Source organism: Clarias gariepinus, chromosome 17, assembly GCF_024256425.1.
Source record: "Clarias gariepinus isolate MV-2021 ecotype Netherlands chromosome 17, CGAR_prim_01v2, whole genome shotgun sequence".
Classification (NCBI taxonomy): domain Eukaryota; kingdom Metazoa; phylum Chordata; class Actinopteri; order Siluriformes; family Clariidae; genus Clarias; species Clarias gariepinus.
In genome coordinates, this window is record NC_071116.1 from 26,458,178 (window position 1) to 26,475,535 (window position 17,358).

General features: G+C 38.5%; 1 protein-coding gene across 1 annotated transcript; it reads right to left on the minus strand.

Annotated features, from left to right (window-relative positions):
• Positions 1-199: 199 nt before the first annotated feature.
• Positions 200-16,842, minus strand: slc20a1b (solute carrier family 20 member 1b). Its single transcript, XM_053516080.1, has 11 exons — positions 16,527-16,842; positions 12,225-13,002; positions 11,938-12,078; positions 11,630-11,715; positions 11,300-11,396; positions 5,967-6,086; positions 4,478-4,702; positions 3,676-4,231; positions 3,048-3,233; positions 2,824-2,908; positions 200-2,324 (listed from the first exon to the last, which is right to left on the minus strand). The coding sequence occupies exons 2-11, from the start codon at positions 12,571-12,573 to the stop codon at positions 2,169-2,171; spliced, it is 2,001 nt and encodes a 666-aa protein (XP_053372055.1). The 5' UTR covers positions 12,574-13,002; positions 16,527-16,842; the 3' UTR covers positions 200-2,168.
• Between the last annotated feature and the right edge of the window lie 516 nt (positions 16,843-17,358).

The following is a 17,358-nucleotide window of genomic DNA, read 5'->3' on the forward strand; positions in this document are numbered from 1 at the left end:
CAAATAGCTTTTTTTTTTTTTTTTAGAACGTTAAGGATTAAAAACTCATTATAGTAAATTAATCTGGTGAATGCTATATCTATTCATCTATCTATGAGTTGACAAATTTATTGTACAATTATAATGGGGTCAGAGAATTAAAACCTTTTCTGGAAATGCATTTTTAAGAAAATAAAAAAAAGTAAAACAACAAGGCGAATTTCCCCCCAAAAAGATTTTATTTTTTTCCCCATTTTTTTTTTCTTTTTTGTCCATGACAAGAGTACATGTTTACAATATACACACGAATAGATTTCTTTGGTACAAAAAAAAAAAAAAAAGAAAGAAATTAAGGCAACTACAGCAAACCTAAAGGTTTCGGGGCCGTGAAATCAGCAATGATTCACTAACGCACATTTTACAGCAGTAACTAGTTAGTCCAAACGGGGGCACTAATAAAAATTACATAGTGAAAGAAATGGAATCCAAGTTGAGCCATTTTTATGCTCACCTGCTTAAAAAAAAAAAAAAATCTGCTAATTGATTAGCATGTTGCTGATCACATCAAGTTTAATTGTTACATGTGGTGGGATTGTTCCTTTAAAAAGCTGGGCCTCATATATACTCCTGTTGTGTACTGTTCATGTACACTAAGCAATGTGCCGCAGGTTCGACTGGTTTGAAAAAGTTACCAAGAAAGCTGAAGCATAGAAGGATTAGCATGCGACGCTAATAAGAAGTGCTACACTGACTGATCAGATATGATCAAGTTTTACAGGAGAATGTTAAGATTTTGTTTGCAGCATTGAAAAAAAAAACTATTTACTTTCAATGAATGTTTGCACACTGGTCCTGAAAGTACCAACATTGAGTGTTGACCAAAAGGAAACACCTTAGCCCCCCCTACCTTTGTCTTATTTTGTAAATTATGTACGCCTAGACCAGTCCAAGGAATGACATTTTAGCATTTAGCATGAACTAGAATAAGGCCCTCACACCATCTGTGATATGTTAAATATCCAAGAACACCTCGCTTGGGTGCAGTGGTCCCACATACACTGTAAGTGATATTAACATAATTCAAAATGTTCCCTCTGTGCGAGTCATTTAGAAAACTACCGATTATGCAGAGGGAGTTGTTTAAATAAAATAAAGTGTGCGTAAGCAGCTCCCATTGCACATCAGTATCACTATGAAAGGCTGTTTGGTGTCAGACGGGTCATTTGTGAAGCCTCTGGTAGCCTAGTTACGCTTCATCAGCATTCAACAAGAGAGCTGCTTGGCAACACAACACAAAGCACATGACCACCATATGGGACTGGAAACATTGAGAGGACTTTTAATTAATCCAAGTTCGGCCAGACAGAGCTGGCTTGCTAAATGACACTGCTCTGCCATAAGCCTTAAAACGACACGGGCGTGACAGCATAAATTCACATTAACATTCGGCGGAATGAATCACGATTCTGATTTAATATTATACGGTGAATTTTTAAATTCAATTATATATATATATATATATAAATAAAAATACGGGTCATTTATGATGCAATTCCCAGATATGAGTGAGTCACACTACATCAGGTACTATCAAGTACTACTCCCAAACACTCAACAGAACTTTATAAAGAATGGAAAGAAAATCCTAATCACCTCGTTTATATCAAAATACTGCTCGCTCTAGGCAAAGTGTTGTCTCAGTGAATGATTTGTAATGAAGTTTGAGAAAAAAGGCTAATACTGCACTGCAACCCCCATCAACTGGAAGAAGGGAAAGGAGGGGGGCAGGAAAAAGGAGGAGGCAGGGGAGGGGGGGAAAAAAAAAAAAGAAGAATATGTACAAAATTACATAAAAAAAAAATTATCACTTATTTACAAAAACATGATTATGGATGTATACATGGCCACTTTTCTATTTAAAGAATGAAAACGTTGGCATGTGTACCCTGGTGCGTGCACAAACATGGAACACATGCATGAATTGTCGATGCATGTTGCAAGTTAAGAAATATGAGCTCTACTTAAACAAAAATATTAAATATTAACTTCTAGCCCCGGAAGATGGATATCGGAGCTATTAAAGTGGCAGAAAGAAGAGGGAGACAGCAGAGCAGAATAGCCAGCACTCCTGCGTTCTTAGCTGCGAACGATGGAAGCTACACTACAGCAAGCTCAGTGGGTCTGAGGTTTTAGAAAATAAGGAATTTGAAGATAGCCATGATGGCAGCACTGATGAGGCCGGAGATAGGCACGGTCACAAACCAGGCCATAAAGATGTTGCGGAAAAGACGCCAATCCACGGCTTTTCGAGAACGCAGCCAACCTACAGCAACCACAGAGCCAACCTGAGAGAGAGAAAGAAATTAGGCATTTTATTGATTTAGAAGATATGTTCATGCAACTAACTTCTCACATTTAAAAAAAAAGAAATTTTCTTGAGAATTGCAGATGCCTTAAAACCAAAAACTCTTGCTTTTAAGCAAATATGTTTCAGTGCAATATAACTCAGCTATTTTTTTTTTTTTATTATTGTTCCAATGACTTATTTTTAACAGAGTAAATGCAAACATAAAATTTAGAAAAAACACTTATAAGAGCTAAAAACATGGTTGCAAATAGAAAAAGCAAACTTAAAAATAGAAAGGGCGTTATATTGATTATAAAAAATAAAAAAACTGAAAAATTGTGTTAACCACAAGGCTGACTGTGTGTTTATTTGTTTCATCCACACACACACACCCCTAGTGTAGTTACCCTCCCACTCTGCATTCTGGACTTATCTGTCCCATTGGCCTGCTTTGCATTCGTTCATATTTGCATAGAGCATGAACACGTTTGACTCACCTTGCAGTGGGTTGTGGAGACCGGCAGACCGATGTTGGAAGCAACAACCACAGTGACGGCTGAAGCCAGCTCGATGCTAAACCCACTGTAATAACAAGACTGAGCTTAGAAAACTAATATAAACAAGGAAAAGGCACCCACACCACAAGAACGAAACAAAAAGCAGACAAAAGCAGCAGTGTATGTAAATGAACGATAATACACAGAAATAAGTGTGCACACACCTGGAGGGAGTGATGGGAGTGAGGTCTCTACCCATGGTCTGGATCACTCTTCGGCCCCAAACCCAGAGTCCGATGCAGATGCCCACTCCTCCATACAGCAGCAGCCAGAGAGGGGTCGGAGCGTTGGACTCCACTGAGCCGCTCTGATAAACCAGCCACAGTGCCACTAATGGGCCGATAGCATTACTGCAAGAGGAAAAAGCAAAGACAGGTTTAAGCAAATAATCCAAAAACGTACTCAGAGCTGCTACAAATAACCTGTTTTTCACCACTAACTTTTACTGAAAAATATTTCGCAGCGAATTCAATTCAATTTTATTTGTATAGTGCTTTTAACAATTGTCATTGTCGCAAAGAAGCTTTACACAATCAAAAGGATTATTTAAGTTTGTATGAAATGAAAGTGTGCATAAATCACACAATCAAAATCAAAAGCACAGGGCCTACAGCTAACACTTTGTAAAACCAAAGAAAAATTAAATTTTACACTCAAAATTGCCTTTTTTTGTTAATACATGGACCAGTTTTGATTGTTATTTGACCTAAAACATAAAAAAAACGAAAAGAAAAAAAAAAAAAACTTCCAGATAATCCTGAGTCTGACTTGGATTTAAGGCAACTCTGATACCTGACATCATTTCCACCATGAGCGAAGGAGCCAAAGCAGGCAGTGAGAATCTGCAGGAACTGGAACAGCGTGGAAACCTCCGGTTTGTCCGCCTCAGCCCTATCCTCCTCCAGCGAGCTGCTGTTGCTTCCTCTGTCCTCCTCAGGCACCTCAAGAGTCACCTCTCCATCCCCAAGGCCATCCTCGGGGGCACCGTTCTCAGCCACAGCGTTGCAGTAGCTCGTGTAGCTATCCATGCGGATCCTCTTGCGCTCTTGCACCTTGTCCTTGTCTCCATCCTCGGAGGCACGGAAATCCGAGTCTCGAATCTTAAACTCACTGTGGAGACCGATGATGGCCATAGTGTAGGAGGTGTAACTGTTGTTGCGGCGGATGGGCCGGTCTCCACCCTCGCCCATGCAGTCACCCACTTTGGCGAGGTGAAGCTTGTGCAGCAGGTCCTTGTAGAGACCAGAATCTTTGTGGACAGTGTGGTACTGACTGTAGCCGTTGCTGGGGGCGTGGCTGGGAACTTGGTTGGGGCCAGTATTGAAATGAACATGAACCGATTTAGGAGCTGGGCAAAAGAAAAACATTTTTTTTTTAAATATATTTTAAGATGAAGCACACTTGTATAATTTTGTTTGCTTATTTTATAGCAAAATTTAGATCGGATAACAGCTGTATGATGTGTGAGCCAAACTGTTATTTCATACAATAATACTTTGATTACAGTCCTCTATTTTATGGTGGCAGATTTAGGAGTGTAAAATAAGTGACACATTTACAAATTTTATTCCCTGCATGATTCATGTTCACTCACCGCTCCCATGGCTGACTTCACCCTCTTTTGGTTCAGCATCGTCAGACTCCCCAATGTCAAAGGTGACTCTGCGCTCTTCACAAGGAGCTGCTGTTGAAGGTGCGCTGGAGACCAGAGTGGACGGGATCTCCTCAGGAACTGATTTGAGGATAGGACAGTGTGCCTCAGTCATCTCCCGCTTCTCCATTAGGGGGCTCTCTGAGGGGCTGGAAGACTTGATTTCACCTAGAAAAAGCAACAAGAAAAAAAAACATAAAAATAGATAAAAAAAAAAAAAGTTTGCATACATTCTTAACCAAACATGCAAAGACTATTATTAAAAAACAAAAAAAAAAAAAACAAAAAAAAAAAACTGATGTACGTGGCAGTGTGATCATCTTAGGAAACAGCCCTGGTTGCAGATAAGCCTTAAGAGATTATCATAGGTGTGATGCAAATGCAATCAAACACCAGGAGCCAAAAGCAATCAGGTTATTAGACAAAACATGATATTCATAGATGTTGTTCATGAACGCTGAATTCTTCAATTCTAACATCTTAAAACCATTTTGTAGATTAACAGTGCACAAGGTTCCTAATACCCTAGTATTATCTTTTATATTAGTATTAGTTCGTATCATCTCCTATCTGCTAGTTTAGTTAAGGTTTTTGTGTATTTTACGTCATCACCAAAAACTAAAAAATCATTAGCAAGGTGTCTTGATTGTAGACATTAAAAACAATGAAGAGTAAAAAATTAAGACATCCCTTTTTTCCCCCTATAGGACACTATAGAACTTCTGGAATCTTTTCATGTCCGTATTTGCTTGTTGCTTTTTAAACCATTTATCAAGGCCGGTCAAACAGCCCGACATTAAATTCAGTTCAAAATCCAGGCAGCTCGTTATCACTGAGGTCAGACATGCAATCAAAAGGTGTACACTCTGCTTTAGACTGTGGTCATGTAAACACAGATCCAAAGATTTAGCAGGGTTAGTGCCCATCACATGAACAGTTACTCTAATTCACTAAGCAAAGTCCAATTACAGGATAACTCTGACCCAGTGACATCACTGACCCAGTCCTTACACAAGCTGTCCGACAGAATGTCAGAGCTACAAATAGTGTTTAGCATTTTATTGCAAAAACTCTGGAGTTTTCAGAGCATGTTTAAAAGATAAGTGTTTAAGACTCACTATCAAGATCGTTTTGATGATGTACATGTACAATCATCCATAGCAATATATTTGACACGAGTATAACAAAGGTTATGTTTATAGCAACCAAAAAAAAAAAAAAAACCTCACACAAAAGGTAATAAATAAGCAGGTTCTACAATTTTAGAATTAAAACTATGGACCGTGAAAAAGGCCTCGTAATGCTGCTTGGCCTCAATTATTTGCAGTCAAGAAATGACCTGTCGTTTGTTTAGGTAAAGTGTGGGATGAAATTATTAACAGCTTGTACTTGGGTGTGAAAAAAAAAAAAAAAAATCTACAACTTCACTTACGCTCGATCTTCCTCTTGAGACAGGGACAAACAGCAAACCAGACGATGAGCCCGGTAAGGATGGCACATCCGAAAGAGATGAGAAGAACTCCCCACCAGGGCAGTTTATCAAATCCCAGCACTGCAGATCCGGCATCGGCACGAGATGGAGAGGGGAGAAGGGGAGAAAAGGGGACAAAAGGGGGAGGGGGGGGGGAGATAGAGAGAAAGAACGAAAGATGGTTTTGAGACAAAAAGGCAGCACGTGCTACCAGAACAGATTTCTTAAAAGGTATAAATGAATTATATACTCCTGACTGGGGGGAGGCTTTGTTTATCCTGGTTAAATAAAGGACAGTCTATGATGCCTATTATGTAGTTACTTTGATTCAGGTGTTTGTTTTTCTATCTCACTACCTAGTTTTAATAACTGTAAACGCCACCAGCGTCACCCACAACTAGGTGGCAAATGTGGCAGTTAGGTATGAGGAGCAAGTATCGGTCTGGCTTGTGAAACAGTCAAGGAGATGTAAAAATTGAACAGCAGCAAAATGCCGCAGTGGCACAGCTCTGTTAAAGATACACACCAAGGACACACTGCTAAAAAGGTTTCTGCAGAGTTACAGACCACTGCAGTGGAAGTCCTGATCAGGATGAAAAGTAAGAGGGAAGTAAACATGTACTAATCACAGTTGAGAAATTTAAACATTGTACTTGGCAAATTAAAAGGGTGTGTGTATGTGTGTGTGTGTGTGTGTGTGTGGGGGGGGGGGGGGGGGGGACAAAACACTTACAGACAGGCTAATGTCCGGGATGGCAACTGCATGTCAGAGGCTTTTAACTCTATTGCCTGTTTGTAAAAGCTCCTGCAGTTTAAATCAAACTTTAATTAATAAATGCAAGTCTATCCAGATTTTTTGAGCCAAGTCACTTCAGTGCCAAAACTGCAGAACGCAAATGTGACCAGCATACTGAAAAGACGAACGCTGGCACAGGAAACAACTAAGACAAAACTTCGCAATGTGTGGACTTAAAACAAGTCAGCAAAGCTGTTGTGAAAAAAAAAAAAAAAAAAAAGTTGTAATGAAAGAGAACACAGAGGGGAGAGGTAAACGTGTGTGGGAATGTTCTGGATGAGACCGGTTGCAACGAGCCGGTGGCTCTCCGCCTCCTGCACTGACTCACGTGCTCTTGCGGCACGCTGCTGCGACGTGCTCCACTTGCGCTAGGCAAAGAGAAGGGAATGACTGTGGGCGGTAGGGGTGTGGTGTCTCTTTTTTCTCTTATTTTTTTCCCCCTAAAAGATATAATGCCTTCCTTTCACTTCCAGGTATGAGTCAATGCCTCGTGGAAAAGGCTTAACAGGTGTGTGAGAATAGCAAGAGTTGGTCAGGACAGCATCAGCTGACCAAAGATAACCTAGAATTTAAAGATTAGGCATTGAAAGCCATTTTATCTTTATTTTACTCAAGGATGTTGTGTGCACACAAGAAAGGTTGGAGGTGGTGGGGCTGGAGGGGGGGCCTAAGAGGAGTGGCCTGTCTATTGTTTATTGCGGTTGTAGTTTAATATGCTTCCCCCCCCCCCCCCTTTTTTTTTAAAGGAAAGTCTGTAGTGTTCGTCACATGAAAATGAACCATTGCAAAAACAGACGCCTCTTTGCCACAACCACGCTATGGGATAAACTGGGGAAAATAAAACATAAGTGCAGCTCAACTTAAATACTACTTTCACAGACTATAAACCCCTCGCTAAACCACAGCTTCTATCACACAATAACAAGAGCACTTTTTTTTTTTTTTTTTATAAAAAGAGTGTCGTTCTTTATTGCCATGACTGTCTGATAACTATTTATGATTCAGTCAGACGAAAAAAAAAAAAAAGAAGAAAAAAAAAGGCACTCTAGCTTGTGGGAATTTATAATCATGTATAATTTTGCACTACAGGATTAATCAGATTCTCTAGTAGAAGAATAAGAAAAATAAACTTCTACATAAGATTTGCTTTACATTCAGGTCTGCCTATAATGGTTCCACAAGAAAAAGAAATCTAACCAGGTTTCAAAGTCATTGTTTTAAGTCCTATTCAAATTTATGACTAGTCATAAACAGGTATACCTGAATGGTACGCTATGAAACCTGACAGGTCATATTTCTTTTTTAAATTACATGCTTGGCACAGTCCTGGCATTTGGCAATGAGGGAGTGATTTTTAAATATAGTTAACATGGGTAAAACAGCATTTCAACAAAGTTTATGTCTAGATGTTTTCTCATTGTGTAGAACACTACTCTTCACATCAAATGTCAGACACAAGAACTTACGTGCCAAACTTACTAATTAGCTATATTCTATTCTGTGAACAAATAAAAATTGTGAATGGACCACTGATATTAGTTTTAAAGAATGTGTTGATACCAGTTTGTCAACACAGTTCTGAGATTTTGCAGGAGTCATTTTAAATTATTATTCAAATGACCAACTGGAATTCATGTTATGGCACCGAAACTAGTCACCAAAATGTCAAATTATATTTGTTAGCAAACCTTTATAATCATTTTAATACAAAACTATCAAAACATCAAGTATTATATGATCTTGGTCTCATTGTGGCCTACCGGGGTACAATACACGCTCAGTGTCTACTGATGTGCAGGAAGCCAATATAAAATTATAATTTTAGAGAACGTATTAATTCAGCATGTATGTCTGCATTTTATATTTAGTCTGTATACAAGAGTCACTAAGGAAACCAGATGTGACTGGGGTAATTGGCTTCCCCAAAGAACAAGTGTGTAGTTAATGACAATGCCCTGTAAAAAGCAAATACAATAAGAATAGCAGTCAGCGGCATTGTTTTACAATCAAACTGTGGGATCATATAGCAGGTTAATTACCTAGGTCATGGCCACTAATGCTTTTCATGTGCATAGCATTTAGGAAGTTACACTAATTAGCCAATCATCTACCAATATCAACATTTTCCCCCCTGAAACAATCTTGTGTTAGGATTCCTTGGTAACCATAACATTCACTTAACTTTATACTGCACTTAAGGTTATACAAATTAAATATTGCTAGTGTAATACTTACATATATTGTATGATTTTATAATAGCCATGCCAGTCAAGAGCAGGGTCACCATATTAGGTCTAGAGTGACACCAAACTAACCATGTAACTAATGGAACATAAGGGCAATAACCTCTCTTCGGTTTACTTTAAAGTCCCAAGTCATGCTGTTTTTCTACATCGTATTTATAGGGAGGTTTGGAAGCAGAATGTGTTTTAGATGGAAGAGAGAAAGAAAATATATATATGCAAGGTCTGCTAGAGTTTACAGCGAAATTCGAGAGCACTCTGCTCAGTGTTATGCAAATGCGAACATGCAAACAGGCTCCTTCAGACAAGCAAGCCACACCTCATGTGAAGCACAAACCCCAGCCATGCAGACTCGATTTCTGCCACAAAAAAAAAAAAATCATTAACAAATCTGCATGACAAAAGAAATGACGGTGTGGAACTTTCCAGACAGAACTACCTCTGTTAAATTCGGCTTGCAAGGATGAAAAGGGCAATTCTGCTAGGATTCCTAACAATTTACTAGCAGGAGCAGTGCCAATCCCAGCGGGGGCTTTATAACAGTAAAGATATTTTAAAATAAAGCCAGAAGTATGCAGGATGAGTCGTCTTTAATGAGACCACACTAAGGAAGTGATTTCGCTTTACTATTGGACTACATTTTTATAGGCTCCAACTAGACAACCACTTCAAGCTCACCAAGAGCAGTGAAGTGATGACTCATGGCATGCAGCACTCCCCATAATATGTTGATACACACCTACTTTTTTTATTTTCGTACAACCATGTTATTTGCATTAAGCTTTGAGAACATTCCTCACCCGAGGCCTACAGGGCCTCAACACAATGTGTTAGAGAAGTGCGAATGATGGCATGGCTTTTTAAGTCTTACCAAGTGATTGGGTGAGTTTTGTATTGCTTCAAATAATTGTAAAAAAAATAAAATAAAATCAAGTAAAAATGAAATTTGTTTTCATGGTGTTAAATCTGGATAAAAAGCCTGTATGCTGCAAGTTGTTTAATGGCTAAATTAATCAGGCAGTTTGTTTAATAGAGATTATCCACCCTATAAAACTCATCCCTAATTACAGAGCATTGTTGCATAGTTTGATAAAAATACCCCAAACCAAGCCAGGTGAATTTGTGGTGCAGCAGATGTTTTGTATGAGGATTGGGCCACGCAGAATGTTCTAGAAGTCCAGGTGTGAGAGCAATGACGATGTTCTTTTAAAAATGCTGAACCCAAGTAAACTGTGCCTAGAGGGTATTTTCTCATGAAGGAGGGCCTACTGCTACTGAAGCTAATCCAAAAGCAGACAACATGGTGAAGTCAGCAAAGCCCAGCCAAAGCTCAGGAGCTAATCTAAGCATTAATCTGGTTCCATATCGACAGACTATACGAATCAAAACCAAGTTTTTTTTTTTTTTTTTTAATTAAGAGTTTGGTCTGAATTACATGTCTAAACTCTTTGATCCACCTTTAATTCAAAAGTGCAGGATTTCCAAACATAAAAAGGTCAAAATGTCAATGATACAAGACAGTGACCATTACCAAGCATGCACTTTTTTTGTTACATAAAGAAAGATATCTAACCCTTTTTACGACCCAAATGTGACGTGCATTAAACTACGTCTGAATACCCTTTTATTAAACTAAAAGGTTCAAAATTGATAATTCACTGGCATAGTGACGCTGTCTAACTCCTTGTGAATGCTGTGTGCGTGTGGAGGGGGGCCTTCTGGTGTACGTGCATAAAAATGCACCTTCTCGTGTCTAAGAGTGCATACATGATACACACTCCTATCAGTGTATCTCGTCATACTCTGGCCTGTAGCCTTCATATATGGCCCAGGCCAGCTGACCTCTTGCATTGTTGATCCCTGTAGGTAGAAGAAAACAAAACAAAAAAAAAAGGGCAAAAAAAAAGTTCTTATTTAATTAGATTCCAAAATGTTATTCAGAAAAAAAAAAAATTGCAGAGCAAAAAAGGAAATGAAGCTACTATGATGAAGATTCAGTTTGATGGACGACAAGTGTACTCCATTGATAATTTTTTTTTTCTTTCCACCGTGTTCAAAAAGGACGGAGAGCCTGATACAGAGGTCAAGAATACAAAAATACATTGCAAGACCATGTCCACCGACCTCACCCAGTTAGTGACTTTAATGCTGTCCACACGCAAGTGTTGCGACACAGCCTGTTAGGCCTTGAGTAAAGGGAAATGACTAACTCATAAAAAGAGCCATTATAAACTCAACAATGGAATAATACTCACTCGGAGCGCCTGTGTACATGATGGAGAACAGGTTGATTCCCATAGTGACAGCATAGAAGACAGGCAGTGCCCTGAGTCCGTTGGGAACTGGATTCTTCTACAAACATAAGAACATCACAAGAAAACCATTATTAGTAATACAAAGTACAGAATTATCTCTGTAATCAGAGTGGCTTCACTTGTTTGTATAATCAGAACATTAAAGAACGCCCATTTTAGTGCTGTCTCTCTTGTCTAGAATGTCCTCGTTGTGGCGCCTTGGGCATTATGCTAATTCAACCTTCAACATGACTCATGGAGAGAGAGCAGGGAGTTTTTTCCTGTTCTTACCTTCTGCAAGATAAACATGCGGACGAAGTAGAAGAGAACAGCAGACATAAAGCCAGAGAGGAGTGGTGAGAGAAACCAAGAAGCAACTGTTGGAGAGAAAGTGGGGGAGGACAGAACATGAATATAGGGCAGAGTGCAATTTGTCAATGAAGTAGTCCAGAGTTAACAAAACCTAAAAACTCAGTTTTAATGGAAGCTTAGGGGAGGGCTACTTTAGTAGAGCTACTAATGGCTACTAAGATTCAGCCTTAACATTTTAAAACTCAAATCCAGATAAAGAGCTTGTAATCTGATTTAGATGGGCTCACCGATTCGCAGCAGCTCAAGCCATCGGACTCCCTGTTGGCCTTTTGCCACCAGCGAATAGCCAATCGTGGCTCCCACGATGCAGTGTGTACCAGAAATGGGCAGTTTAAGGAAAGAAGCCAGCAACTGCCACACAGCAGAGCCTGTGGGTTTAAGCATTTGAATGAATTAGTGTTTAAAATAATAAATTGTGCAAAAATTTAGCTCAAAAGGCATAATACTTATATAATACTATATCAATATATATAACTTATATTAGTACTAATATAAAACTGAGCAGGTCACTTACCAAACATAGCACTGACGGATCCGGCCATGAGAACGTGCTCCGAGCCGTTGTACATGTTCACATCAATGATCCCTTTGCGAATGGTCTCACTGACTTTGGCTCCAAGCAGCACCGATCCCAGGGTCTCGAACACGGTAGCGAGGATGCAAGCGACTTTCAGGGTGACCACGCCAGAGCCAACAGCAGTGCCAAACGAGTTTGCAACATCGTTAGCACCCACGGAAAAGGCCAAGATAAAGGCTATGATAAAGCCGACAATCAGGAGCCACAGGTAGTCGGTCAGTGGGCCCTGAGCGGCCAGAGCAATGGTGCTCATCAGCGTTGCTGTAGCTATCGTTGCCGAAACCATTTTGTGCAATAGCTTTTAGATTATACTTAAGTTTTAAATAGCGTCACAATCTTGTAGGGTAAAAAAATAATAATAATGAACTGCAAATAAAATAAGCCCTTATTTAAATAAGCAGCACACTAGAATTTCTTAAATAACTGAGGTACTAGTGTTTCTAAAGGTTTTTTTTTCTGAAATTCCCCAAACCTACCTACCTTCGCCCTCTGCTAAAACAGCAAGTTAGAGCAAATCCAGACACTAACGAGAGAATCTGCACTGCTGTAAGTTGTAAACTGGTGTATGATGCCGAGGGAGAGGGTGGAGTGAGGGGCCTATTGCTATCCTCTGTATATACTAATGCTGCTACAATGCGTTTTAGTTTGGCCGATTAGGCAGACAGAACGGACATCCATTGTGTACTGGACAGGATGGATGAATGGAAGCTCATTCCTGAAAAAGAAAAAAAAAGAAAAAAGCAGGGAAGTTTTTCCCATATTACATAACAGCTTACATGAAAAAAAAAAAAAAAAAAGATTTTGCTATGCTTACTAATTCTACAATGTGATCAGTGAATCAATGTCATGTGTTTAAAAAAAAACAAAAAAAACATGTATGTAGCTGTTATCTAAGAAACACAAGCAAACATCTTTCGCTGACTATAATCCGAACCTGAACTGATTTTGAAAATAAAAGCAACAGGAGATTTTACTTTAATGCACTATATCATATTTCCTCCTCTCATACAACACAACACAATTAGTTCTCAACCGCATCTGTTATCACACACCATAACGTGACGTTACTGTGGAAACAAACGCATGCTTTATTTTGGTAACATTCTCGGGCTTCCAGGTTCATATGAGCAGGTATATGCCATTTATATGTCAATAGATTAACATGCTTAAAGTAAATCATCATTGCAAGTGCCCAGTCTGGGAGAGGGCTGCTTAGATAGCTTTAAAAAACAAATGCTGCATGTATATGGTGTGACCTATTTAACAATTTATAATGGGCACTGCTGTATTTATAAAAAATAAAATTAAAAAAAAGAAAGAAAATAATTACTTTTTAACAGAAAATTCAGATAATAGTCCCCACTCAGGACACACAATCCATACAAACTGAAATAAACGTTTCGCCTATTATACGAGCGGAAAAAAAAGGAGCTTGGGCATACAGGACAAATAAAAATATCGTATCTAGAAGATTTAATGAACAATGATGGCACAACAGACTCAAATATCCGTTATGCATGACATTTCATCACACTAGCCAAGCTTCTTTTTTTTTTATTATTATTGGTAAGGAACGCAAAACCAATAAGTTAGTCTAGAAGGTTTGTTAAAGCTGATAAAAATATTTCACTTAAACTGTATTAACATTATCAAAGTCTGACATCCTGGTCAATCCGAGCTAGCTAATGAACTTATGATCTCTTTCACCACATGACTCAATAGGCATCGCCATTCTATTTTAGGATCTGAGAAATTTCTTTAAACCCCCCCCTCCAGGGCAACGAATGCAGAAGGTCAAGTATTAAAAGCCTCACCCAGAAATGACTGGTCAAAAAGAAGCAAATGGCGGCTCAGATTTCACGCAGCAAATCCCTAACGAAATTTTTAGAAATAACTTGCAGCAAACAGAAGACACTAAAGGATTAAGGATTACCTTTGCGCAACGTAACCAAGACACAAAAAATTAAATGCGAGTACAGCTGTTTAACACTTACTCGAACCTACTCCCTACACGGTTCAACAAGAAAACATAGAAACAAGAAAAGAGAGGTCAGCTTTCGTCTGAATCCAGCCATAACAGGCAGTGTGTATTCCAAGCACAGATTTAGAAACATGGCAAACATGCATCATTGCCACAACGGACCCAAAGTAAGGTCTCTGGCTTAGCCTGGAGCATGCAGGTAACCTCCGTGTGGGTGGCTTTTAGACTGTGACACATTCGCCATATGCCAGCAGAGGGGGAAAGAAGAAAAAAAAAAAAAAAAAAAGAGAGGATTCAGTGACATGCAACTCTCATTGTTTATGTCTGCTAAAAAATAACCTTATAAAACTGTGGTTTAGTTTAGCTGGGAAATTTACAAGACAGGATTGCAAAATCAACATTACAGCCTTAAGAACATCTTAAAATATGAGACTGAACTTTGTAAAACTATCAGCAGTAGTAATGCTAAAAAAAAGCTGAAAAAATATAATTTAGTTTTAATTTAAGTGCGATCAGCAGTTGTCAAAGCATGACAGTATCTACAACACTCTGATTTTATCACAATATTCGTTGTAGTTCCCTTTTTAATTAACATACTTGAGTTATTAAAAACACACTGCTGAAAGCCTGACAAGGACGAAGGACACTCAACAAGCCAGTCATGACCTTGAATGGTTAATCTATAAACAAACAAAATCAATAACTAAGCTACAGCACACGAGGCAATGCTGTCCAAGAATATGTATGGGTTGGAGGGGGGGGGTCACTATGGTCTTTACCTGCTATGATCTGAGGTTGGTTTAAACGGTTCATATTTCAGCATGAGGTTTGAGAATTATTCTCTTAAAAAAAAAAAAAAATTTGGGATGATCAAACATGACTCATCTGATCACATTCCTTAAATCACACGCCTAAAAGGTCAAATCTTTGAGAATAAACATGCTGCTCTGCATCCCATGACACCATCTTGCACTTGTGAAATTGCAAGGAAATTAGACGTTCTCTCACCTCTACCAGTTTAGAACTTAAATCTTGCCCTAAAATTCACTTATCACAACATTACAGCCAAACAGGGTGGAGATGGTCTCGATGCTATATTTACTTTTGCAAAGATAAGAGCTCAGTTTTGGCCAACAGCCATGTCCTCCTGATCACTTCCTCTTAATTCAAGCTAGTCTGCGAATACAGATGACGTCACCAAAACCCCGCTCTTTTTTTATATTCGTATTTAAGACGGCCAAGATCGACATCTACACATATTGTCATTTAATACGGATAACGAAAGCGTGTTGGATCACGTGGGCTCGTGATAATCCAGATAAACTGTTTACTAACTAACCACGGCTAATCACAGTGCACAAAACCGGCTTAATGCTAATTCAAAGATAATTAACCTGTTTATTTCTGTTTCCTCACATTGTCAAATTATGTAAAGTGAATCCTAACCGGTATATGATAGTTCACACGTCGTTGTGTGTAGTGATCAGCTCGTTATCTTGAAAACGCACCATGAATTAGTGATGGGGATTCCAGTCCCTTCCATTGATTCGAATCAACTGACAAAAAAACCGAGTCGATTCTTTTAATCCGCGATTCACAAAGATTCCTCTAACAGTTTACAAATTAATAAACAAAAAACACATTTTCTGTAAAACGACCACTTGATATACCGTATCGTATTTTATGTTTTTATTTTTTAGCTATCGGTTTTGTTGTGGAGAATCACCGGACAGTGTTGACTCGTTCACAACACCACAATGAAACAATGAATTGCTAAACCATACTCAACGTTAATATAATGTACGTAACATTTTGATCAGAAATACAGAAAAACAATATGGTGCCGTGAGAACATCAATGTTAATTGTTAAAGCGCAATATTTACGTAATTTAAATAAAGATTTCCGTGGTATTTGTTCGTGCAATGCCGGACCGGCATTCACTTTCTACACGTGTGACACCTCCTCCCACTAAAAAAGGGAACAATTTCGAACATACCTCAAAACACACATCCTCAACACACTCGAATGTAATAAACAAAGGAAATAATAATCGTACCAAATTCATGTCATTTAAATACATTTTAAAACAACCGAATGTTCTTCACCAGTATGTAGGCGCGGTTAGCCAGCTAACAACTAGCCTAGCTCGCGCCAAGTACATACAGTCCGTATAAATACAATATTCCGTGTCATAAAATCTAAACATCAGTGTGGTGCAATAAATTGACAAAGCAAAAAACATTTGATCTTACTTACCACGTTAAAAGAGTGATGATAGCGAGATTCTCTTCTCCCTCTTTTCTCTTTTTATCCGCGACCACAGACAGCGCGCGCCCGCCCGACTAACGTTTTAGGTGCGCGCGCTACGAATTTCAAAATTGAGCTAAAAAAGAAATTCTAAATTACACGGAACGGCTTTGGGTGTATGACCCAAAGTAAGAAAAATAAACAAATACAAAAATAACGCGTTATCGAACAATTACGGCGAAAAAAAGCCTAAAACTCAGATTTCGGAAAAATACCGCTCAGCTGTGCTCTTATAAGGATTCTCTGTTCCACGCGCTTCACGAAGACGGAAGTCTTCTTTCCTTAGACGTTGATGCCTGGAAACCCCGCCCACTACTTATATGGCGCCGCCCATTCCTAATTTGGAGAGGTATAGAAAAAAACATGACTTGCGCTGGATTAAACTGGTTACAGGCAACCTATTATATGTTTCTCTGCATCTATAAATACTTTAAATTACTATACTACAATATATATTATTGTATATATCACAATACTTAAATTATTTTTTTTCAACTGCTTTAATTTTTTAATTTTGCTATTTTAATAAGTAATTACTTTAATTGTTTTCTTATTGCAACCCTTTAAACTCTATCTATCTATCACTGCATTCACACCTAGTGATGTGATGTGATGTAATTGACATTTTAACTGTATTTTAAAAGAAGAAAACTGGGATAATAACACACCAATTGTTTATTTTTCATGGAGGACACACAATTTTATGAAAATACTGAAGATTAGTTATTACTGATTACTTATCCTACACAGAAATACTGTTAAACTCTAAACCGAGTCACAG

Bases quoted from the DNA above. Each gene is read 5' to 3' on its own strand.
- slc20a1b (XM_053516080.1), bottom strand. From the start codon at position 12,573: ATGGTTTCGGCAACGATAGCTACAGCAACGCTGATGAGCACCATTGCT. The intron at 12,079-12,224 runs GTAAGTGACCTG...TTAAACCCACAG, and splicing joins ATCCGTCAGTGCTATGTTTG to GCTCTGCTGTGTGGCAGTTG. The intron at 11,716-11,937 runs GTGAGCCCATCT...TCTCTCCAACAG, and splicing joins GCTTGAGCTGCTGCGAATCG to TTGCTTCTTGGTTTCTCTCA.